The sequence below is a fragment of the Brachyistius frenatus genome, unplaced genomic scaffold (assembly GCF_029030835.1).
Source record: "Brachyistius frenatus isolate BFR_SWC_R1_liver_20210118 unplaced genomic scaffold, ASM2903083v1 Contig_215, whole genome shotgun sequence".
Classification (NCBI taxonomy): Eukaryota; Metazoa; Chordata; class Actinopteri; family Embiotocidae; genus Brachyistius; species Brachyistius frenatus.
The window spans coordinates 394494-414760 of NW_027210814.1; the positions used below are offsets into that span (position 1 = coordinate 394494).

General features: G+C 39.3%; 1 protein-coding gene across 1 annotated transcript in view; it reads right to left on the reverse strand.

Moving 5' to 3' along the window:
• Positions 1-6828: 6828 nt before the first annotated feature.
• The window catches only part of slc1a7a (solute carrier family 1 member 7a), a 33636-nt gene continuing 20197 nt past the window's right edge, over positions 6829-20267 (reverse strand). The window contains exons 3-11 of the mRNA XM_069719457.1: positions 18581-18796; positions 14905-14947; positions 14280-14511; positions 13917-14016; positions 13034-13267; positions 11566-11760; positions 8738-8872; positions 8347-8446; positions 6829-7099 (exon numbers count right to left, since the gene is read on the reverse strand). Of these exons, the coding sequence (XP_069575558.1) occupies positions 6839-7099; positions 8347-8446; positions 8738-8872; positions 11566-11760; positions 13034-13267; positions 13917-14016; positions 14280-14511; positions 14905-14947; positions 18581-18796 (1516 nt within the window). The 3' untranslated portion in view covers positions 6829-6838. The remainder of the gene's footprint in view (positions 7100-8346; positions 8447-8737; positions 8873-11565; positions 11761-13033; positions 13268-13916; positions 14017-14279; positions 14512-14904; positions 14948-18580; positions 18797-20267) is intronic.

The window sequence follows — 20267 nt, forward strand, 5'->3', positions numbered from 1 at the left end:
TATGTATGTAAAATTAAATATATATATATATATATATATATATATATATATAGAGAGAGAGAGAGATAGATATGTGTATATGTATGTAAAATTAAAGGTCTGTCTATCTATCTATCTATCTATCTATCTATCTATCTATCTAGATAGATAGATAGATAGATAGATAGATAGATATATATGGGATTCAGGTCTGGAGATTGGGCTGGCCATGACAGGGTCCTGATCTGACCTGGCTGTGTGGCATGGCGCACTGTCTTGCTGGAAAAAAACACTCCCCAGAGTTGGGGAACAGCTCTTCTTTTCCTCACTCAAAACTTTTCTTTTTAACTCTGTTGGCATGGTCAATAGTCACTTTTTTTAAAAAAAATTCCAATTCCTTTTGAGGTACTACTAGCACTGTTTCTGTCATCCAGCTGGTCGTATTGCAAGAGGATAGTGACCACAGCACTGTTTTTTTTTTTTATACTTTTCTTCATTAAATAAGATTTGGTTCAGGTGATCACCTAATCAGTACCTCATTAAGTAGAATCAGGTGTGCCTTTTATTGGAATTCAACAGACACTGGAATGGAACGGCTGCCATACACGTAGAGATGCTGATTTAGGAAACATTCGGACTGGTCTCTTACTTTTTTTCCAGAGCTGTATGTCTATATATATTTTTCTGTACTCAGTATCTTTTAATAAAATACTACGAAAGTACTAGAGCCAATAATAAAGACTTTTTGTATGCCATCATATTCTTAGTAAAATAGTGTAATCAAAAATCTAGATTTATTTCAATTAAATACCTAAATAAAAGTCCAAAGCTGTGTGAGTACTCTCGTGTTTCTGTGCATGTTAAAGAACAAACTAAATTGTTGGCTTCTGATTTGAGATTTCGAGACTCTAAAAAAAAATAATTAAATTGTTTGAAAGAAGGCTGTCCTAATTTTGTTTGCCTAAAACCTAACCACACATCCTACAGAAAACACTAGTTATCCACACATTCATACTGTTCTCTATTTCTGTCCTTGTTTTTTCAGCCTATTTCCCTCTTTATTTCCCTCCATTTGTCCACTTTATTTTAGAGTTGATCCAGACCTCTCCCTGTGGGCCTCCCCAACCTCCGCCCACCCCTGTGTGCCTTCTGCCAGACCCTGTCCTCGATCCCTAATTGCCCCCCCCCCCCATTCTGTCCCTCTGCCAGGTGGCTGGCAGGCCAAATGGCATATCTGGCCTGTCTGATTGACCAGAAGCAGTGGGCTAATGGGTCTTTAGGCGATATACTGTGTGGTGCAGTGTGGAGGGGTGGGCTGAGGTTAAGTGCTGGGCTGATCGCGCAAGACTTTCAGGCTGTAAAAGTCATCTGTGAAAGCTTAGCTCAAATAATAAAATAAACAACCTTGATTCAAAGTTTTCCTAGAAAGTGAAAGTAAAGTTTGTATTGGACGGACTGTATTGGTGTTTGAGTGAGGCACATTCATTATGCAAAGGTCTGGTGGTCGTTCAGTAAAACAATCCTCTGCATGCAGTGTAAAACTTCCTCTCCAAAGCTCACCACCCGCCTATAACTGTTTCAGACCATCAGTACTGTACAGCACTTATAGAGGTGGACTGCGTGGAACAGCATTTTTCTACAATAAAAAAGACAATTGCACTAAACATCTAACAGAACCATAACTATGCACAGCGATTGAGGACGTATGTATAGTGCTGATTTTTCTGACTCGCAACCTTTAAAGAAAATTGACGGACCTTTTATTTTGACGAGCAATTGTACCACCAGAGCAAGACCAAAGAATGTCCTTTTTTAAATGGAGGGGCAATTTATCAAGCTGTAGTGCAGTGAACATGGCAGCTTCTGGAGAACAAAATGCTAGACCGTCCTATGGAAGATGTGCATTATCTTATAAATGATCACTATTCAATTCCAAGGTAATAGCCCGGTCAATTTCCCTTCATTTCCAAAGGCTACCTTGAATTGAATCTTTTCTTGAAATGTTCAGTGTGGAGGATTTAGAGGGATTTATTAGCAGAAACTGAATATTATATTCCTAATGTTTTTATTATGAAGTCCACAAACGGACACGGTGATGAATCTCGCTACACATTGTAGTATGTGTACCCAACCTTGGTCACGTATGCTGACATTAGCTGTTGTACATTCAAAGCCAAGTAAAGCTGTCCCTTTAATGTAATAAATGGCCATTCTGTATAAATTAACATGCACCCCTCACCTGGTCAGAAGCCACATACATTATTATTTCTTAAGGACTAAGATTTATTCAGTTTTCTCATGATATTGTGAGTCCTGAGGTTACTGCCCTGCACACTGTGTTCCAATAGTGATACACGACGTTGTGGAACAAGACTGTATCTACACAGTCCCACTTCACTGACAATTCATTTACCAAAAAAACAAATCGATTCTCTCTCAAGTTGAATATCGTACCTCGGTGGTATTTTATGTAGCCATGGTCACCTTTGTACAGCGTAATGGAGGTTAAGCTTTCTATGATGTACTTCTGCGCTCTGCGCCATTCAGGCGGTTACTTCTCGGTCAGCGGGTTGACAATTGCACAGAATTCCTTTAATTTGTTCTCCAAGGTTAACCTTGGTGACGATGTTTCCGTTAGACTTATCACCCATTCTTGCTCCTAGGCTGCTCCTAGTGCGCCTGCTCAGAGTCTTTGCTTTAAATCAGCAGAGCACCGAGTGGAATTACATCTTTGAGCACGCTTCAAGACCTTCACAAACCTATTCTACAGGCTTGTAACCTTCAATTTTATGTAACGTGGTGTTATTGGAACCGGCACTGGGTAGAATAAAAACAGGTTGTCCTTTGCCGATAAACATGTGGTTAGTTTTTCTTTTACATTGAATGCAGCAACGTTTTATGGTTAAAAATTCACTAAAACCTATTGCAAGATACAAGATACAACTGAATAAGATTTAAATTACATGTCATCTGCACAATAAATACACCTCATAATATGTGAGGAAAATCCTATGCTCTGTATGTTCTTCATCCAGCCATGACAACTAGACATACAATAATTCCTCCCATTTAAACACTGTCATGAATGAAAATGGTGCAGCATGAAGACAAATGATCATAAATATAGTTTTTTGTGGGTTTTTAGTTTGACAGAAGAGGATAGAGTTTAGGTGCACTAAAGCCCAATAAATCCTTCTGTTGCATATAATCCTATTTAGTGTGAACCTTGGTTGCTTAGTGCATGTCAATATGGCGATTTTACCTGAATTTAAATAAGCCAGACCCGGCCCAAAAGTGCACATTACTTGCATTGAGCCTGGGCCAGCGTTTATCAGACTTCTAAGAATTAAACTTTAGAAAGTAGTCTTGTGAGTGAGAGCAACAAAACATCAAGTAACTTACTCCCACTTTTACCAATTGTTCAAAGTAACATTCACCAGTGAAGCTCAATATGGTCAGCAAAGGAATCGCCAATCAGAGATATAGGTTGACATTACATCTGCCATATTGTACTTTTTTTGTTTTTTTTAAATCCTTAAAGTTTATCAGTGGTATACTATAATGCAAGAAATATATAGTTTAAGTTAGGAAATAAGCAATAGAGCCATTATATTATCATGTCATATAATAATACATAAATACAGACAAAGTAATAGGAAAACGTCCAAAATAGAAAAAAATAAAAAATTCTGCTGTTGGCAGATGACATGCGTCATCAATGAATCAATGAGGAGAATTTGGTGTCACACTGACAACAAGTGATTGCAAATAAAACACTTGATAGTGTTTGTTTGCACCTCTGATTAATGAAAACGGTGATTTTTTTTTTTTTTTTACCAGATAATTAGCAGAAAGAGAAGCCTTGAGATCTATTCTCAATCAGTGTCACACCTCTGGAACTCATAAAACTCCAGTAATTGCTTTTGAAATGTCTGCTGTCTACAGGACATTTGTTTGTCTGTGGTTTTAGGAGAGATGATATGTGGGACTATATCACTGCCATAAGTCAAGAGCGTGCTCTCTCAGTTTGAGAGCGGGATTTCTTCTTTCCACAATCAATTATTGTAATATTCTCTTTCAAAAGTCTCCCCTCTCACTCAAATAGTTGCTGCTCGCTTGCAAATGCCAGATATGACGTCAACAATTAAATGTCAATACTTTTCAGGTGCGCTCGCTTCAAGTCTTACAGCGTCCCTTACCGGCGATTACCTGTCCCTGGCCACGGCCTCTTTATAAAATACCAATCTGCCGCCCCTTTCCCAATAGACAGTAGAAAATAAGTTAAATATATTCTCCTTTTGTGACCCCTTTCATCTGTCTCCTGTTAACTCTTCCCTCCCAATTGCAAACTTGGTTGTGCCCGAGCTACGCTGTTAGCGAGCCAGCTCTGAACAGACGGAGGTCACGTCTCATAATAAGAGAAAGGGGACCGGCAGCAGGACATAAGAGTCTTCTTTTAGACAGCAAGTAACAGCTACCTGACCAGGTAACAGCTTACTATATAAGGTAATAAAAGCCGACATTTCAGGGGAATGGTACCACTGTACAATGAGACTTTATAGACTCAGAGCTAAGGTACAGCGCCTGCTAAAAGTCCGCCATTAAAATTGCTTGTTTTGCCGTTGACATGGTCAGAGGGTAATTATATTTCTGCCAACTTTATGGAAAGGATTCCTACAATGGTAGAACTTTTTATTTCATCAGAAACAGCTGTAGTATTGCTCTGTTAAAAGCCACCAGACTCCATCTAAAAAAACAGTCCTTTTGACTTGTTGAACACGGGAGTTCGAGTCTCGTGGCTTCGAACAAAGCGATAAAACAACTGTTTTTAGTGAACCAAAACATAACTTAGAGTAATAATCCTAACCTATCATTGGAAAAAAAAAAAAGAAAAGCACTTCAAGAGTTGGCCTATTGAAGTTATTTTCTCCTCTGGCAACTTGATGGGAAGCCAATCTGCGATCAAGCTACTCTTATATATAGATATTAAAAGTAAAAATACGAACACGGCTACATCTATCAACTCTAAAAGTCCTACAAGAAAACAAGCAGGGTTAATTTATAAGGCGCTCGAGGGCGGGATTGATGAATCCACTTAACAGTACCCGCCCACAAGGGACGCTGTAAGACTTAAAGCAAGCACACCTACAAGGAAGCAGTGACTATATCATTGATTAATGTCATTCCTGGCCTTCTGTTATTTGGGGACTTTTGGCAGGGTTGTTTCACAAAAATCAGAGAGCGCAAAATGAGATTCAAGAGCAGAAGTCTTGCGAGCGCACGGAAGCAGTCTGAGTACAAGGAGGAGGGTTTAACTGGAGCAGAGGACATCTGGGTGCAAGCGTACAGTTTTGAAAGAGAACAGACCAAAGGAGAGACTTTTGAGAGGGAATATTACAATAATTGATTGTGAAAGCAAGAAATCATGCTCAAACTGGAAGAGCATGCTCCTGACTTATGGCAGTGATAAACCCCCATAATGATACAGCTTATCAGATTCCTGAAAGTGTTAAATCCTCTCACTTGTGCAATTCCAATCTCACGTCCCCAAACTGCACAAATAACTCCAACAGTGTTGAGTATTTGTATATTTTTCATTCCTTTTTTTTTTTTTCATTTTACAGAGTTGGTACATTTTTTTTTAAATAAATTTTGGACTGTTGAAATGTTTCTTTAAACAAATACAGAATGGCAGCTCTTGAAACATACTGACATGGTTGTAAAATCTAAATTTTTCTTCTTTTTTTTTTTTTAACTTTTGGAAATACATACATGTACAGCATATTTCACATATACATGGACAGAGTTCAGAGTATGACCTGTGATTGTCGGCTGGCGTTGTCATGTCTCTGTTGGTCGTAAGTGACGCGTCGGGCCCCCGAATGCTTCTCCTTTGGTCGTTTAAGGCAAAGAGGGAATACAGCAGGGGTGCAAAGACAACTTGTCATGACTTCAAGACGGGGGCAAACCCTCGTCTTTGTTTTTACTGTGACCTTGGTCATCATTTTGCCTTGACCATGCAGCACTGCAGGTGAGAGGCCCACTTAGGCTCGGGACATACAAGGCAGAGAAGACAAATGTAAGGAAAGGTGTTGCTGATAAAATGTGGGAAATTGTAACTAATTACTTTTTTTTCTTCACCTCAAAATCAGTAGTTTCCTAAATGTGATCTAAACGGTTGCATATGGGCATAGAAATAAGGGTAATTTGTTGATTTGCTTCATCCAACTTTGTCCCTTTGTTTGTGTGCTTTATTGAGTTGGTGAATCTGTTGTAAAAATGTTCCAAACAGGCAACCTTTTTTTTTGCCTGAGGTTCATCATAAAGAACACAATGAAAAAAAAAAAAAAAAAAAAAAAAAAGAAATATACAAAAACCCCAACCAATAATGCTTCAAACATATCAGATCATTATGAGTAAAAAGATATATGAGTTGATATTTGTTGTTTTGTCTGCAGTCCATAGAGGAACGTGCCTTTAGTTATATCAGATATTACACTGTGTTCTCCATTTGCACTCCCTTGAGATGGGCTGACTCGCAGATCTGATGTCAATGAATCCTCACACACGATCCATTCTCGCTTTAGGTCGTCGCTCAGAGCAGCACACTGTCACTGCTGCTTGCAAATGATATATCTCTGATAAATATGTACACACACAAACATACACAATCAAATGCGGGTCATCATTTAGGTTATGTAGAAAACAGTCTTTTTTTCATTTTTTTTTTTTTCATGCGTATATCGGCTCTGAACCGCTCTCCTTCTCGGAGGGGGAAAGCGTGTGAACTTAGTCACTTCCTCTCCTGCTGGCTCTGCAGCTGATGATGCGCCAGCCGCTGCTGGCAGAGCGGCTGCTCCTATACATTAGTCTCCAGGCCGTTCATGTCAATGGAACAGTGTTCCTTGTCCCTGTGCTCTCTCTTGTGATGATGAGCGTGCTTCTTCCTCTCTATCGGCCGAATCCCCTCCTCTAGCTGGATGAGGCGAGCCACGTCCGGGGAGAGGTGGTCCTGCTTGCTGCCCGGTGGAGGCGGCTGGTAGCAGCCGTTCTTCTGGTTCTGATAGGTCATCATCTGCTGGATGCTTATCATGGGTTTAGTCTCGCATATCAGAGGCACCTAATGGGACACACAAAAGAAAAAAGTAACTTAGAATCACTTATTCAGGCGGGTGTCATGAAACGGATTTTAAAATCGCAAATATGTGCTGCGATTAAATTATGGCACATGGAAATACACTTAAATACAGCTGTGACATTGATAAAGGTGATAAAAATTGCACAACGCAGCCTGTTATCGCGATAAAGTGTGTAATACACCCATCAGTCCACTAGAGGATACCGTGTCAGTTTCACGTTTTGCCCCGCTGTCCCTCCAAAAAAGGAGGTCACGTAACGAATTGCAAAGAGTCCAAATAAGTACCAGGTATCGTGTGGTTGGATGAAGAAAACAAATGACTTTCACACTAATGGAGGTATTGCCTACTGGACAGATGGGTGTATTACATGCTTTTGGGTGACAGCGAGTTGCACAATGACACGTGAATCGCTCTGAAGATTAATAGTGTCCTGCCACTTGTTTTGGTGCTCATCATTGTCAGAATAATTCTACGCCTCATATCCAATTAACGAAATCTAAGGTGAATGTAATATAATGGCCCGTTATTATGCTAAACTGTAATGTTCACGATAGTCTATTTATAATGAACTAAAAAATATGACATATCAAAGAAAAATGATGACATTTTAGGAAATATGTCTTATCTACTGTGGTGCTAATAATTAGGTGAGAGAAGTCATTCCTCTCTCATGGTTGTGCATTATGGAGCAAGAACAGGGATTCAGTGAGCCTGTATGAGCAGAAGGACTACAGGGAGGTGTTGACAGCTAGTCCACTAAAAATGAATAAGATGCACATGTTTATTGTGGTTTCACAAGGAGCCCAAGATATTGAAGCTGTTTCCCGCTGCTTCCACTCTATATGTTGAGATAACGTCATGATCAGAGGGATCCTAAGATCTAAGCTCACTCACTCTGTCTTATTTTTTTTTAAATGTAACATTAAGCTACCTGAAGGCTCGAGCTTGATGTAGAAACACGAAACCGTCAGTTTTCTCAGCAAAATGCAAATAAGGCTATTTCCTAAAATGTCAAACTGTTCCAGTTTTAAATCTGCTGTACAGCCTATAGGATTAACCTATACATAAAAGGAGTAAATCTTCCGTCGGTTTTCATCCATATACCCCCTTTCTATCTTTCTTTTTTCAATTGAAGATGAATGTCACTCTATTCAGGTTAGATAAACCTTAAAAAGGCAACAAATACATGCTTTGTAACATCAGAGTCCGGTGATAGGACTTCTCTCACCTGCTCTCCCTCTTTGACAAAATCTTTTCTGCAGATATGAGCCATGATCCCCGTGGCCAGGGCGTCACCCATCACGTTCACCATGGTCCTGAATCGATCCCTGCATGACAAAGTCAAACGTCATCCACAGTGTTGACGAAGCTCGAGGAAAAAAAAAAGTCCACAATCACTGCATATTCATAAAACCTTCACAGAGTTGGAGGCTATTTGACTCACTGGGATTCGTGCAAAGAGCATCGAAATGACATGAAGTTAGCTCTACGTGTATTGCTGTTTATTTTACTGGCAACCAGTTAATTAGAGTAAATGAGAAGCTAGCTAAATGTCACAATGATTTCCCGGTCCGTTGTCTTTGACTTCGCCTTCAGCGTTTAGATGAACGTTTACTTACAACGCCCAATCAACAGCGATGATTAGAGTGATGTCATCGGTGGGTAGGCCCACAGAGGTCAGCACGATCACCATGGTAACAAGTCCAGCCTGTGGGATCCCTGCTGCACCGATGCTGGCGGCGGTGGCAGTGATGCTGAGAGAGAACAGACAAACGAGCAGCAAACATTTATCTTCACATGACGTACGGGAGCAAAGGTGTAAATGAGCTCCCTGGACTCAAAGTGCTAATTGGTGAGGTGTAGAAATTGTGAGGTGAAAGAATAAATTGAGTGTGGGGACTGTGGTGGAAAATTCAGTTATGAAGTATTCATACTTTAGAGCATTTATGGTGCTCTATCCTTTTATCCCACTCTATTTATATATCTATCCTTTTATCCCACTCTATTTATATATCTATCCTTTTATCCCACTCTATTTCAGAGTGCTGATCTACTGTAGCATTGTTGGTACAGCTTTCACAAATTAACATTTTATATACAAAACACACAACCAAGGCCTTGAACTGGTTACTTGGCAGACAGGTGATCTTATTTGATTATTAGATTTTTGTTGGGGGGGGGGGGGGGGGGTCTTTTAAAGAGTTGTGTAGGTATGAATTTATGAAAAAAAAAAAGATCACAAGAGTCTCGACAATCCACCTGATTGACAGGTTTTCTTCTGCTCATGGCGCACTAATTAAAAACATCCCCAGATAGGTGGATTATTTTATAAAACCTTTTGTCACTTCTCTTCCATCCTATGGGGATGACAAGGAGTGGCAAGGAAAATGAAAGAATTGAAATAAACCCCGCTGGCCCTTAAGTGGACTCTTTTCTAGCCAGATTCCCCCCAGTAGCATAGCCGAGAGCCAACGTGTTAACGCTTCTGTTTCACGGTGATAAAAAAAAAAAAAGCAGATCTAGTTTTTCCAACGGAAGTCTCTCCAGGTCCAGGAGATGATGGAGGATGACTGAGTTTCCCCAGGATGCACCGTCCGGGAAGAATTAGATATTCGGGGAGAATGACCGAGTCGATGTTTAACTGACATGTTTTTTTCTCTGCGGGGCTGCGCGGGGAGGTTGGCGTGCAGATGGGGCAGCTTCATGGTCAGAAGCCAAACGGCACGGGAACAGGGCGCAGAGAGGGAGAAATTATTATAATTCTGGCGTGACAAGGGAGATGAGTAATACAGGTCATATGGGTTTTACCGCCAAGGGATTATGAGCAAATGTGCACAGACTGCAGCCATGACGAGAGGTCTGCTCTTAATGTTATTACAAAGTGAGATGTCATCAAATCAAAGGAGGGGCAGGAGTTTTTCCTCAACCTGAAGAGGGGGAGAGGGTTGAGTTTACCCGTGGTTGAAAATTATGGTGAGTTCTTGGGAAGGGGGTGAGGGGGGTTACAGGTTATTTTAGTCCGTCCTTCTGTCTGTCTGTCTGTCTGTCTTTCCCCGGGGCTTCCAGACTGATTTAGCAGAAATCAGATCACACTAAGAAGCTCATAGGAGGCATAATCTGTGTGACATTTACATATATGTGTATCTAGTAAATCCCATAATATTTTTTCTTAATTCAGAATTAAACTAAATGTGTGATGTTAGATTAATTCACATGTTGGACTCAAAGCACCACGAGGGAGCCTGCGGGACCATTTCTTTGCTAGCCATTTGCTATTATTGTCACACTTTGGAGTGTTTTTCCCCAATTTGTAATATTAGAGAGATAAATATCTCTCTAAAGAGTTGTTGAAGTGAATATCATATCATATTTTTTTTTTTTTTTTTTTTTTTTTAAAGAAATAGTGTAACATTTAAGTCTTAATGGATGTATTGGGTTTAAAAGGAAATCACTGCCAGTTAGCTTGATTCATGTTAAGACTGGGACCAAATAATAGGATCTTGAAAAAGCACCATAATTCCCCATAAAGCTAAAACAAATAAGAACTTTAGATGTATTTTTTTTTTTTAACTTTAGACAAGGCACTGTTTTTCTGCTTTTTCTGCTAACCTAAGCAATTCACTGCACCCTGTTCAAGCATGAGAGCGGCAACGATGTAACCTCTGACCCTCAGCGAGGCAGTAAATAGGAATCCAATTTTGCAAAGATTTCCTCTGTTTACAAACTAAACCAGAGTAAAATGGTGTAGTTGTCTCACTTTGGCTTTTTAAACCAACAAAATTTAACACTTTCGTAGGCCTTGTAGTTTCTAAAAAGTTTAACTGTTCTTTAAAAATGAGCATCTCTGACAGCTCTCTAGACAGATTTTTATCACAGCAATTTCTGCAAATGAACTATATATATATAAAAAAGTGTTCTCTTGGCAAGAAAGTGATTGCCCATAAGTGCCAATTTATGCCTTGGGTATTCCAGTGATTTAGTATACCTCCCTAAAGGTGAGGATGTTCAAAATCTGTGCAGCAGAGGATCCTGAACTTTTGTCTCAAGAAAAGGGAAAACTAAACTCCTTTGTTTGTATCGTGACTTTCTGCTAAAAATATGTTCCGCTAAACACAAGCTAAAAGCTTTAGAAAACTTCTCTGGATCCACAGAAGGCATTACAGCCTTGAACTAATTTCACAGGCTGAATAATTCATCCTTAACTTCAAGTGTAAATTTTTACTGCCCTACATTTATTGATGTCATCCAAGAAAATCCATAAAATTACAGAAACTGCTATTAAAAAAGGTTTAGCAGTTTTCCCTCCCAACTCATATTTGATTAAGGAGCCTCAAGGATTTCATGACTCTGCTAATATCTGTTTTTTAAAAACCTTTCCTCACCTCATGACATTTTAGTTCATCAAATATTCCATCAAAAGTAAATTTTTTATGAGCTTGCTTCTTACCTGATGGTGATGATCTGCCCAAAGTCAAGCTCATAATTATTAACTTGGGCGATGAAGATGGCTGCCACTGCCTCGTAAAGCGCGGTCCCGTCCATGTTGATGGTGGCGCCGACCGGCAGCACGAAGCGGATGATGCGTCTGTCGATGTGGTTGTTCTCGAGGAGGCACTTAAAGGTGATAGGCAGAGTGGCAGAGCTGCAGCAAAAAGGTGAAAGATAAATATAAACAGGTCGTGAGCCTCCACCGGGACAAGCAGCGCAATCAATTGTAGTAATATCAGGAATCGCTTCATACAAGAACTCTAATCATGTGAATGATAGATGTGTTTACAACCAAACAACAAAGATGCTTTTTTAAAACCTGCCAGTAAATTATTCCAAGCAGCTATTTTCTGGTAAAAAATTAAGTCAAAGTTGATAATATTGGAATCAAAACAAAAAGCGACTGCTGTGTTTTTCACTTGTAATTGTAGTTGTAAACACAAATAGTTTGTATTTTTAGGTGAGATAAAGACCAGTCTAGATTTTGTTGACATATACAAGTGGACGTTGTCAATATGTCAATTCTTATATAAGAATTGACATATATAAGGGCCAGTATAGGGTTCATTGACATATATAAGAATATGTATGAGTATATTAAACTGCACACACTCATATAAAGTCCATGAAACAGTTGCACAGGAGCCGGTATGTATGTAAATATGTGCAGAAGTTTTGACATGATAAAAATCTTTTTATGTCTTAATAATGTTGATAAGAAAGATTTAGGTAGGGTGAATGCAACAAACAAGATCATTTTCCGTTCTTTAGTAACACACACTGACTTGTTTTATAGTTACAACACCCTTTGAGGCTGCACAGAGGAAATCCTGTAAATATTTCTCATTAGTAGTTGAGCATTTAAAGGGAATCTAGAAGGTCAAGAAGGTCAGGACTAAGATGCTGATTGTAAATTAGGAGTAAACACAACCAGAAGGTTCAAGGCGCATTCCTTAAAAAGGCCCAAATGTTGGCAATGATAATATAAAAGTTCGCCTTGACACAGAAGTCAACATTGAGGTCACAAACATCCATTTCCCTCAAGATGAATTCTGCGAACTGCTCTGTTTACACACTTAATAGAGCTTAAAAGCACTACTCTACTCCGACCTTGACTCTCTCTCTTAGCTGCTCGTTGTTTTTGTTGAACCATAAATTGAAGTTTTTTATCATCAAGTGATTGCTGCCGTCGTTCTGGTAAACATCTTGATGGAAACTTTTCATCGATGAAAATCACCATTATATTTCACTTATGTGCGTCGTCAGAGACACTGTAAGGACTGTGTATAATAACTGTTTGGGGAACTTGATTAAGTGGATTGATTCGCCATTGTCCATGCCTTTATGAATGAATATAAATATATATAAACATAAATCCAAGGCAGTGTTTCCGTGGACATTTCAATTCGTTTCAATCTTCCACCTACCTGGAGGAGGTGGCCAAAGAAATGAGCAGGGCCTGCAGAATGCCTCGGATGTAAACAATGGGGCTTTTCTTTGTGATGAAGAAGTACATGGCTGGAAGGATGAACAGACCATGCAGCACCAGGCCCATTACCACCGTGATGGCATAAAAGCCCAGCTTCTTCCCCATGGCTGACGGGTCGTCCATTTCTAAGATCTTCCCGGCAACCAGGAACACAATGCCAAAAGGAAAATACCTGCAAACGATGGAAGGCAGGAGGGGAGGAAAGTAAGTATAAATGTTCAGGGAATGACAGCCACAACTTAAGCTTTTGTAAAGATGTAATTTCTCTCTTTGTTGTCGAGTCCAGTGGTGCTTTGAACTATGTGCCAATGTCAACATGCTGACATGCCCACAATGTCAATTTTAAGATGCCTATTTTTTTATTTTTTGTCAGGTGTATTTACCACATTCATCATCTTAATGTTGTGTGTTTGCATACTAACAGTTGCCATGTAGCACCAAAACCCAAAGTACAGTGGACGCTGATGGGAATGTCATTCGTTTTGTATGTATTTGGCCATAAAACAAAGCAATGAACATACAAATTTTTTTACCACTAAATGAAAAGCTGGGGAACATTAATGGCTGTACCGAATTACCTCATAATCCATTCAAGAGTTTTTGAGATGTTTCATTGAATCCCAAAACGTCAATCTCAAGCTGACGCAAGAGGAAAAGTCATGGGATCACCAAAGTAATGAGAATTCATCGTCCTTAGACCACAAATGTGCGTCCAGAATTTCATGGCAACCAATTGTTAGCCTGCTAGTATGATATAAACCGCTCACACATTTGGTTCCTTTGATTTTGGTGCCGTGTACTTTCAACATTACTGCTCTTACCAAATGACAATAGCGACAATCTTCAGAACTGCCTCATTCAGGCTCTGGCAGAAGTTGACCAAAGCGCTTCCATTGGGTCCCATCCTTCCCAGCATTATTCCTGGAAAAAGACAACAATTATGCCTCATGCATATATGGATGAATATTTTAATTGTCATCCATACAATGATGTTCTCAACAGTGTCAAATTATAAGAAATGAAATCGTTTCTTTGTCCTCAGCTCATTTCTTGGGAGTTCAACACATTTTACACTTACTAATGCAGAAACGTGGGTGTGCCAAGACATAAATTATGCCATTATATGTATTTATGTATGGGTATTGTGCATGTTGCAGTGTGCTGGATCCAGGCCAAACACTCACCCATGGTGGCAGAGAAGATGACGATCCCCAGCACGTTCATGCCTTCGCTGGTACCAGGGGATGTTTTCACGATGACGTCAGGAGGCGGCGTGAGATCCAGGGAGAAGTTCTGCATGTCGGTGCCGTTGTCGTCCTGGATGCCATAGATGTAGACCCTGCGCGTGGTGGTCTCATCCAGGAGCTGAGCCACCGTGGGTTTGGGGATGAGCTCTGCGACTCTCTGGGTTCGATACTGAACAACAAATGAAGCATATTATGACACCAACAAAGATGTTCAAAGTAGCAGATTGTTGTATGATAACGTGTGAGACTGTGAATCATTTTAAAATCTGTTTCTGCACTATTTTCCAATTAAAATAAAAGATAACGCGACATAGATGGTACAGTCCACACATATACCTTCCTATGTGTGAATGTATCATTTTGATATTAATCTGAAACAGAAATTTCTAAGTAAAAGAGCATCAAAAAAATACTGCTGCCTCAACAGTAAGATTGGATTTAGATGTGGAAACTGATACCCTGTCTGCACATGGAAGCGGTATTGATCTTAACCAAATTTGTTTATTATCGTTTCCTATACTTTACTTTTCAATGTCTCTTTGCCTTCAGCATTTCAGCTCACCTGTTGAAACGTGGCTTGAACCAAGTTGGCTGGAAACATGTTGCTGTGGTAGAGAATTTAAAGGGAATTTGTTAATTTCCTTTAGTGAACAGCAGATGTGACCATACAATGTGATGTAAAAATAATATATAGATATGCATATTCAAAGTAAAACTAGGTCAAAACACTGCTATATACATTTAAAAAAAAACAAAAAAACAGAAATATATTTAGTGCAAGGTCACAAGAAGACAACTGATACTAAATACCTTGATTTAACACATCATCCAATGTAATGAAAGATACTTTACTGTGTATTTCTTAGTTTTAAAACTACATGATAGAAGCAGTATTTGCTAAATATTATACAGCAAGGAGCCATATTAGCATCTATAAAAAATAAAACCCCTTCTTCCCTTTTGATTCTCTTCATGTGCATCTTGCCCTTGTGTTATTGGTATTGATTCAATCTCTGAAAGTCAAAGGATGACTGCTTCTATCTAGATTCTGGACTCTCCTTGGTGTTATTTGTGAAAACACTCTTTTTCTGTTACCGCGTTTTTAGTGAATATATTTCTCTGCCTCGATCAAAAACAATCCTCACAATTATTTCCCTCTTTAAAAGCTGTCCAGATTCTGTGACATGCTTTGATAAACACACTAAAAAGCCTACTCTCAGCTGAGCACAAGCATAAGAGCTATGGCAGTCATGGATGACTGCATCAGAGAGGACTCTGGAGCTCAGCTACAGAGGAGCTGGGAAGGATGAAACCTGAGGACAAAGGAGCAAGAATAAGGGAAGCGGAGCGATAAGTGGAGAGGGCGGAGAAATGAATCTGGAGTAGAAATGATTGCAGAGAAAAGGTTTATAGACAAAAGTAAAGATGAAAGCTAGTTTCAAAGGATGTAAGATAAAATGCTATATATTAGGTAAAAGATATATAAACCCTGTTTTGTTTTTTGTTTTTACAGTTTCATGTGGAGTTTTTCTTTCCTCCCACAATTCATTCACATCCAAGCTTTACCACTAATAGATTGTCCCATATGTGTGAATGTGAATTTTGTCTATTCATGTCAGTTCTGTAACAGGCTTGACTACAGTGCATATATCACCTTCACCCAGTGTAACACGGGATACGCTCCAACCACATGCAGCCCTTGCCACTAAGCATAATGGATACATTTATTTTTTGATGGGTGGAGACACACACTATAATCTGTATGAATATAATGACTATAATCACTGTAATTTAATGATCACAGTCCAATGATTCTCGTATTAAATGGGAGCATTATTATTATAAACCAGGGTAGACTGACTGGGGATGTAAGTTTTTTAAAACTGAAATGATATTTGAAGTTTAAGGCTGATCTCACAGAAATACACCAAAAAAAAAACTACTGCATGCTTTGAGCCATGTGATATAAAGGAAGTCTTTGCAAAAACACGTGCTTGGGGTTAATAAATAATTAATAAATAAGCACATACATGGCACATGCCATTATGGATAGGGTAGGGAAACAGATACACCACTGTAGAAAAATCACACTAAACAGTTCAGGAACCCACTTTTGGTTGTCATGCTGTTGCGTAAATAGGTGCACGCTATATACACCTCTGGTTGCTTCAATATCTCTCCGTACAAACCACTGAGTTTACGTTAAGAGATTTAAACTGTTGGAATGAAAAAAATCTACATTGAATTAACAGCAGCGTTGGTTGTAAATCCCACGTCAACAAAGAGCTCAAATCACAATCAGAAGTCAAACAAGTTCATCTGAGATGCAGAGAAATTGAAAAGGCATATTGTATTTTACAGCTCGTGCATTAAAGGGAGGGACGTTGCAAGCACATGGCAAAGATATCCAGGGACAATACAGCGCGACTGTAGCAAGTGTTCTGCACGGATTTGACCACTTAGCCATTCAGCAGTCTATCCCGTGTCCTTTACGCCCTTTGACCCCTGGGGTCTCCTAATAAATCCAAGTATGCACATATCCATACAGAGTGTGCTCATTACACATACTTATCACGCGCACAAACACACACATGGCCGCAGACAGTTGGGACCCATTTGTGGGTGTACCGATATAGTATGCCTGCATGATAGATAAAGGCTGTAAAGAAGCTTTGCGAGATAAATCCAAAGCACAGCTGTGCTCTGTAAAACACACACACACACACACACGCACGCACGCACGCACGCACGCACGCACGCACACACACACACACACACACACACACACACACTGAAAGGCTGCACGACAGAGCTTCACCACTGCACATGATCAGTACATAGTTGGATTTCATGGGCTTGGCCAGTTTATTAAAAACAATTTTTTACAGTCTGATAGAAAGTTTCTTCCCAGTTTAATGTATTTTGAGTTTGATAAAAACAATACTAAAATCAACAGGGGATGAAAACATAATTAACTTTTAAATGGCTGAATGTTAATTATTTTTCTATTAAAATACACAATTAGTAGTTTTTAGACAAGTTCTTTGGATTAAATAACATCATAGATTAAAAATACGTTGGTGATGCACTCAACACCTCGGCAGCTCTGGTCTCACTTTAGTCCACTGACCTGATAACGTGACTCGCCGCCATGTTTCTGACTGCAGGCCTGACCCTGGTTTGCCTGTAATGTGACGACTGCATCCTTCAGCACCACTAATAAGCTTAGTACAATAACCCATTGGCACACAAGGTTTTAGGCTTGACACTCGGACCTGCAGCATTTCCACTGCTTCAGTCTTCACCAGCACGCTCAGCAGTCATTAGTCATTAGTGCTATACTCTGTATTTGTTTTTGTTTTCTCCATTTGCAAAGCCGCGAAATCCAAAGCGAACGCGTTAGCAACAATTTAAAAAGGATTGGTTCTGAAGTAAATCCATTTTATAATAGATTATTTTCTAGATTGTTCTTTTTATTGAATTGATTTGATATGACTTTATTGAAAGTCTAACCTGCTGATGTGAAGTTGTACATCAGTCTTGAACAGATGGTACATTTTTAACAGTTTCTAGAGTCCTAATGATGTCAACAATCTTACAAAAAGACAAAACCTGAGAAAAATCTGAACGCTTAACAAAATTTTGAGCAGCTGAACAAATTTTCTTTCTTATTAGTCATTTTATAACTCCTCCATTTTTTCTTGCAGCATTTTTTGGGCACCACTGCCATTCAACAATGATGTGTTTTTCTTTTTTTTGTACATCTCCAACACATTTGAGATGAAATTACTTTTACTGTAACCCAAAAAAATGAAGACATCATATCATACACATATCATACACATATCATCCCAAAATGTTTTTATACCTTAAAGGTGAATTTTTTTTCACACTTCTACCTCAATTTCACATCACTTTTCACACAGCAACCACACATGTACACTATATCCAGCTAAAATTGCAGCATAATAATTTAATGTTGTAGAATTTATCGAAGAAAAATATATACACTATTTTCAGTCATAGAGCTGGAATAACTGCACATTTGAACATATTTCATATTTTAAAATACTGATATAAGAACACGGTTCATGTTACAGAAGTCATGTGCATGCCTGTATCTGTGTGTGGAAAGCTACTGCTGCATGTGAATGATCCGTCCTTTCATATGAGGATGATGCAGTTTGATCGGACAAACACTGAGGATGTAACAGAGGAGATGTGACCGCCTCTCTTACCGGATGAGATCCAGCAGAGCGTCAGCAGAGCTGGTCATTGGCTTCTTGCTTTCGTCAGAGTCCTCCTTCTGAGCGGCTCCGCCCGGGTGGATGATGTACACCATGACGATGCCCACTACCACGGCAACGAAGGTGGTCCAGAGGTAGTAGGAAATGGTCATGATGCCCAGGCGACTGGAGCACTTGGCGTCAAGGGCGGCCAGACCGGACATCAAACTGAAAGCACAGGGAGGCATGGGGAGGCACACAAAGGGACAGAGAGGTTGAAGATAATGTTAGAAAATGAGAGGGGCTCGGGTTCAGAGAGGATACTTGGTTATTATATTATAAGAGGTTGGAGGCAATTTTAAAAATTCATATCTTCATCAATATTGGAAATAAAATTGCTTTCCAAATGTATAAAACAATATTACTTCCTCAGAGGTTTATTATGAGAAAAATAAGATTTTGAGATTCAACAGAATAACCCTAAAATATTCATCCTGAATACATATTGTACGTGCGTGTACAAGCAAAACTTTCATCAAAAATTCAACAGAGTGTCTGATCGCACAGCTTTGAAACGATTGCTTAAATTCACCAAGTTCAACGAGTGTGTTTCGAATGAGAGAATCCCCCCCCCCAGAAAAGAAGCTACTGCCTCTGCAATGTTAAATATTGCAACCTGTGTTGTATATGACATGAGAAAAGGTAAATCTTTCTCCAATCTTTGGATCTATTCTTTCACTTCTATTAAACCTAAATAATCCCACTTTAACCTTTCAAAGCTTTGAACCCCTCTCTGTGTTAGAAATCTTGAAGGATGGCGGATAAACAACTTTACATCATGAGCAGAAGAGAGTAATTTGCATTTAAATGGGCAGCTTTGAATGGCCCTCCTGTTCAGAAATTCATTTTCACTGCACTGACAGGGTGACTTTTGTGGTGCATTTAAAAAGAAAAGAAAAAAGACAAGCCGTCATTCAGCTCAGTGTGTATAAAAATGTACACTTGAGCACATCTGGTTTGGTCTCAAATGGGAGTCATTTCTGAGAAGTGGTGGACCATGTGGAGGATGAAGACAGGAGGAAGAGAAGGAGAGATGGTGCTCAAAGTGTAATCTGGTTGGATTTGTCACTGTCTGTGCTGATACTCAAACTGTCACCCTTCCTTTTCCTTACATGTACGACATCTCCTGTGAGTTTCTGGAGGGGATTATCAAGGTAAATGTTTACATCTTTGAGAAGTATATAATCTACTTTGACAGCCAGTCTGTGACTACTCTTACAAAATAGTGGGATTGCAAGAATGTGAAGTGTGTGTGTGTGTGTGTGTGTGTGTGTGTGTGTGTGTGTGTGTGTGTGTGTGTGTGTGTGTGTGTGTGTATGACAGCAGCGTCCACTTATCAGGAAGTGAGTGTGCTGACTCATCGGAAAGCTTTTGATTTTCCCAGTCTTTGACTTCAAATTGGTCTTTTCTGACTAATTGCTGCATGATTTCATTAAAAAAAAAAAAAAAAAAAAAAAAAAAAATCCAAATTAAAGCAAAGGATTAAATATTTTCACAGATATAAAAGTACTGACACACTCGCATAAGAATAAAAGCCACATTTGGTTTGGACTGACAATGAATTGCTCAAACTCAGCTGTGATAATAGAATTGGCGCCAAGTTTGCAATTAAATGAGTTGGATTGTAGTCGAGGCACTT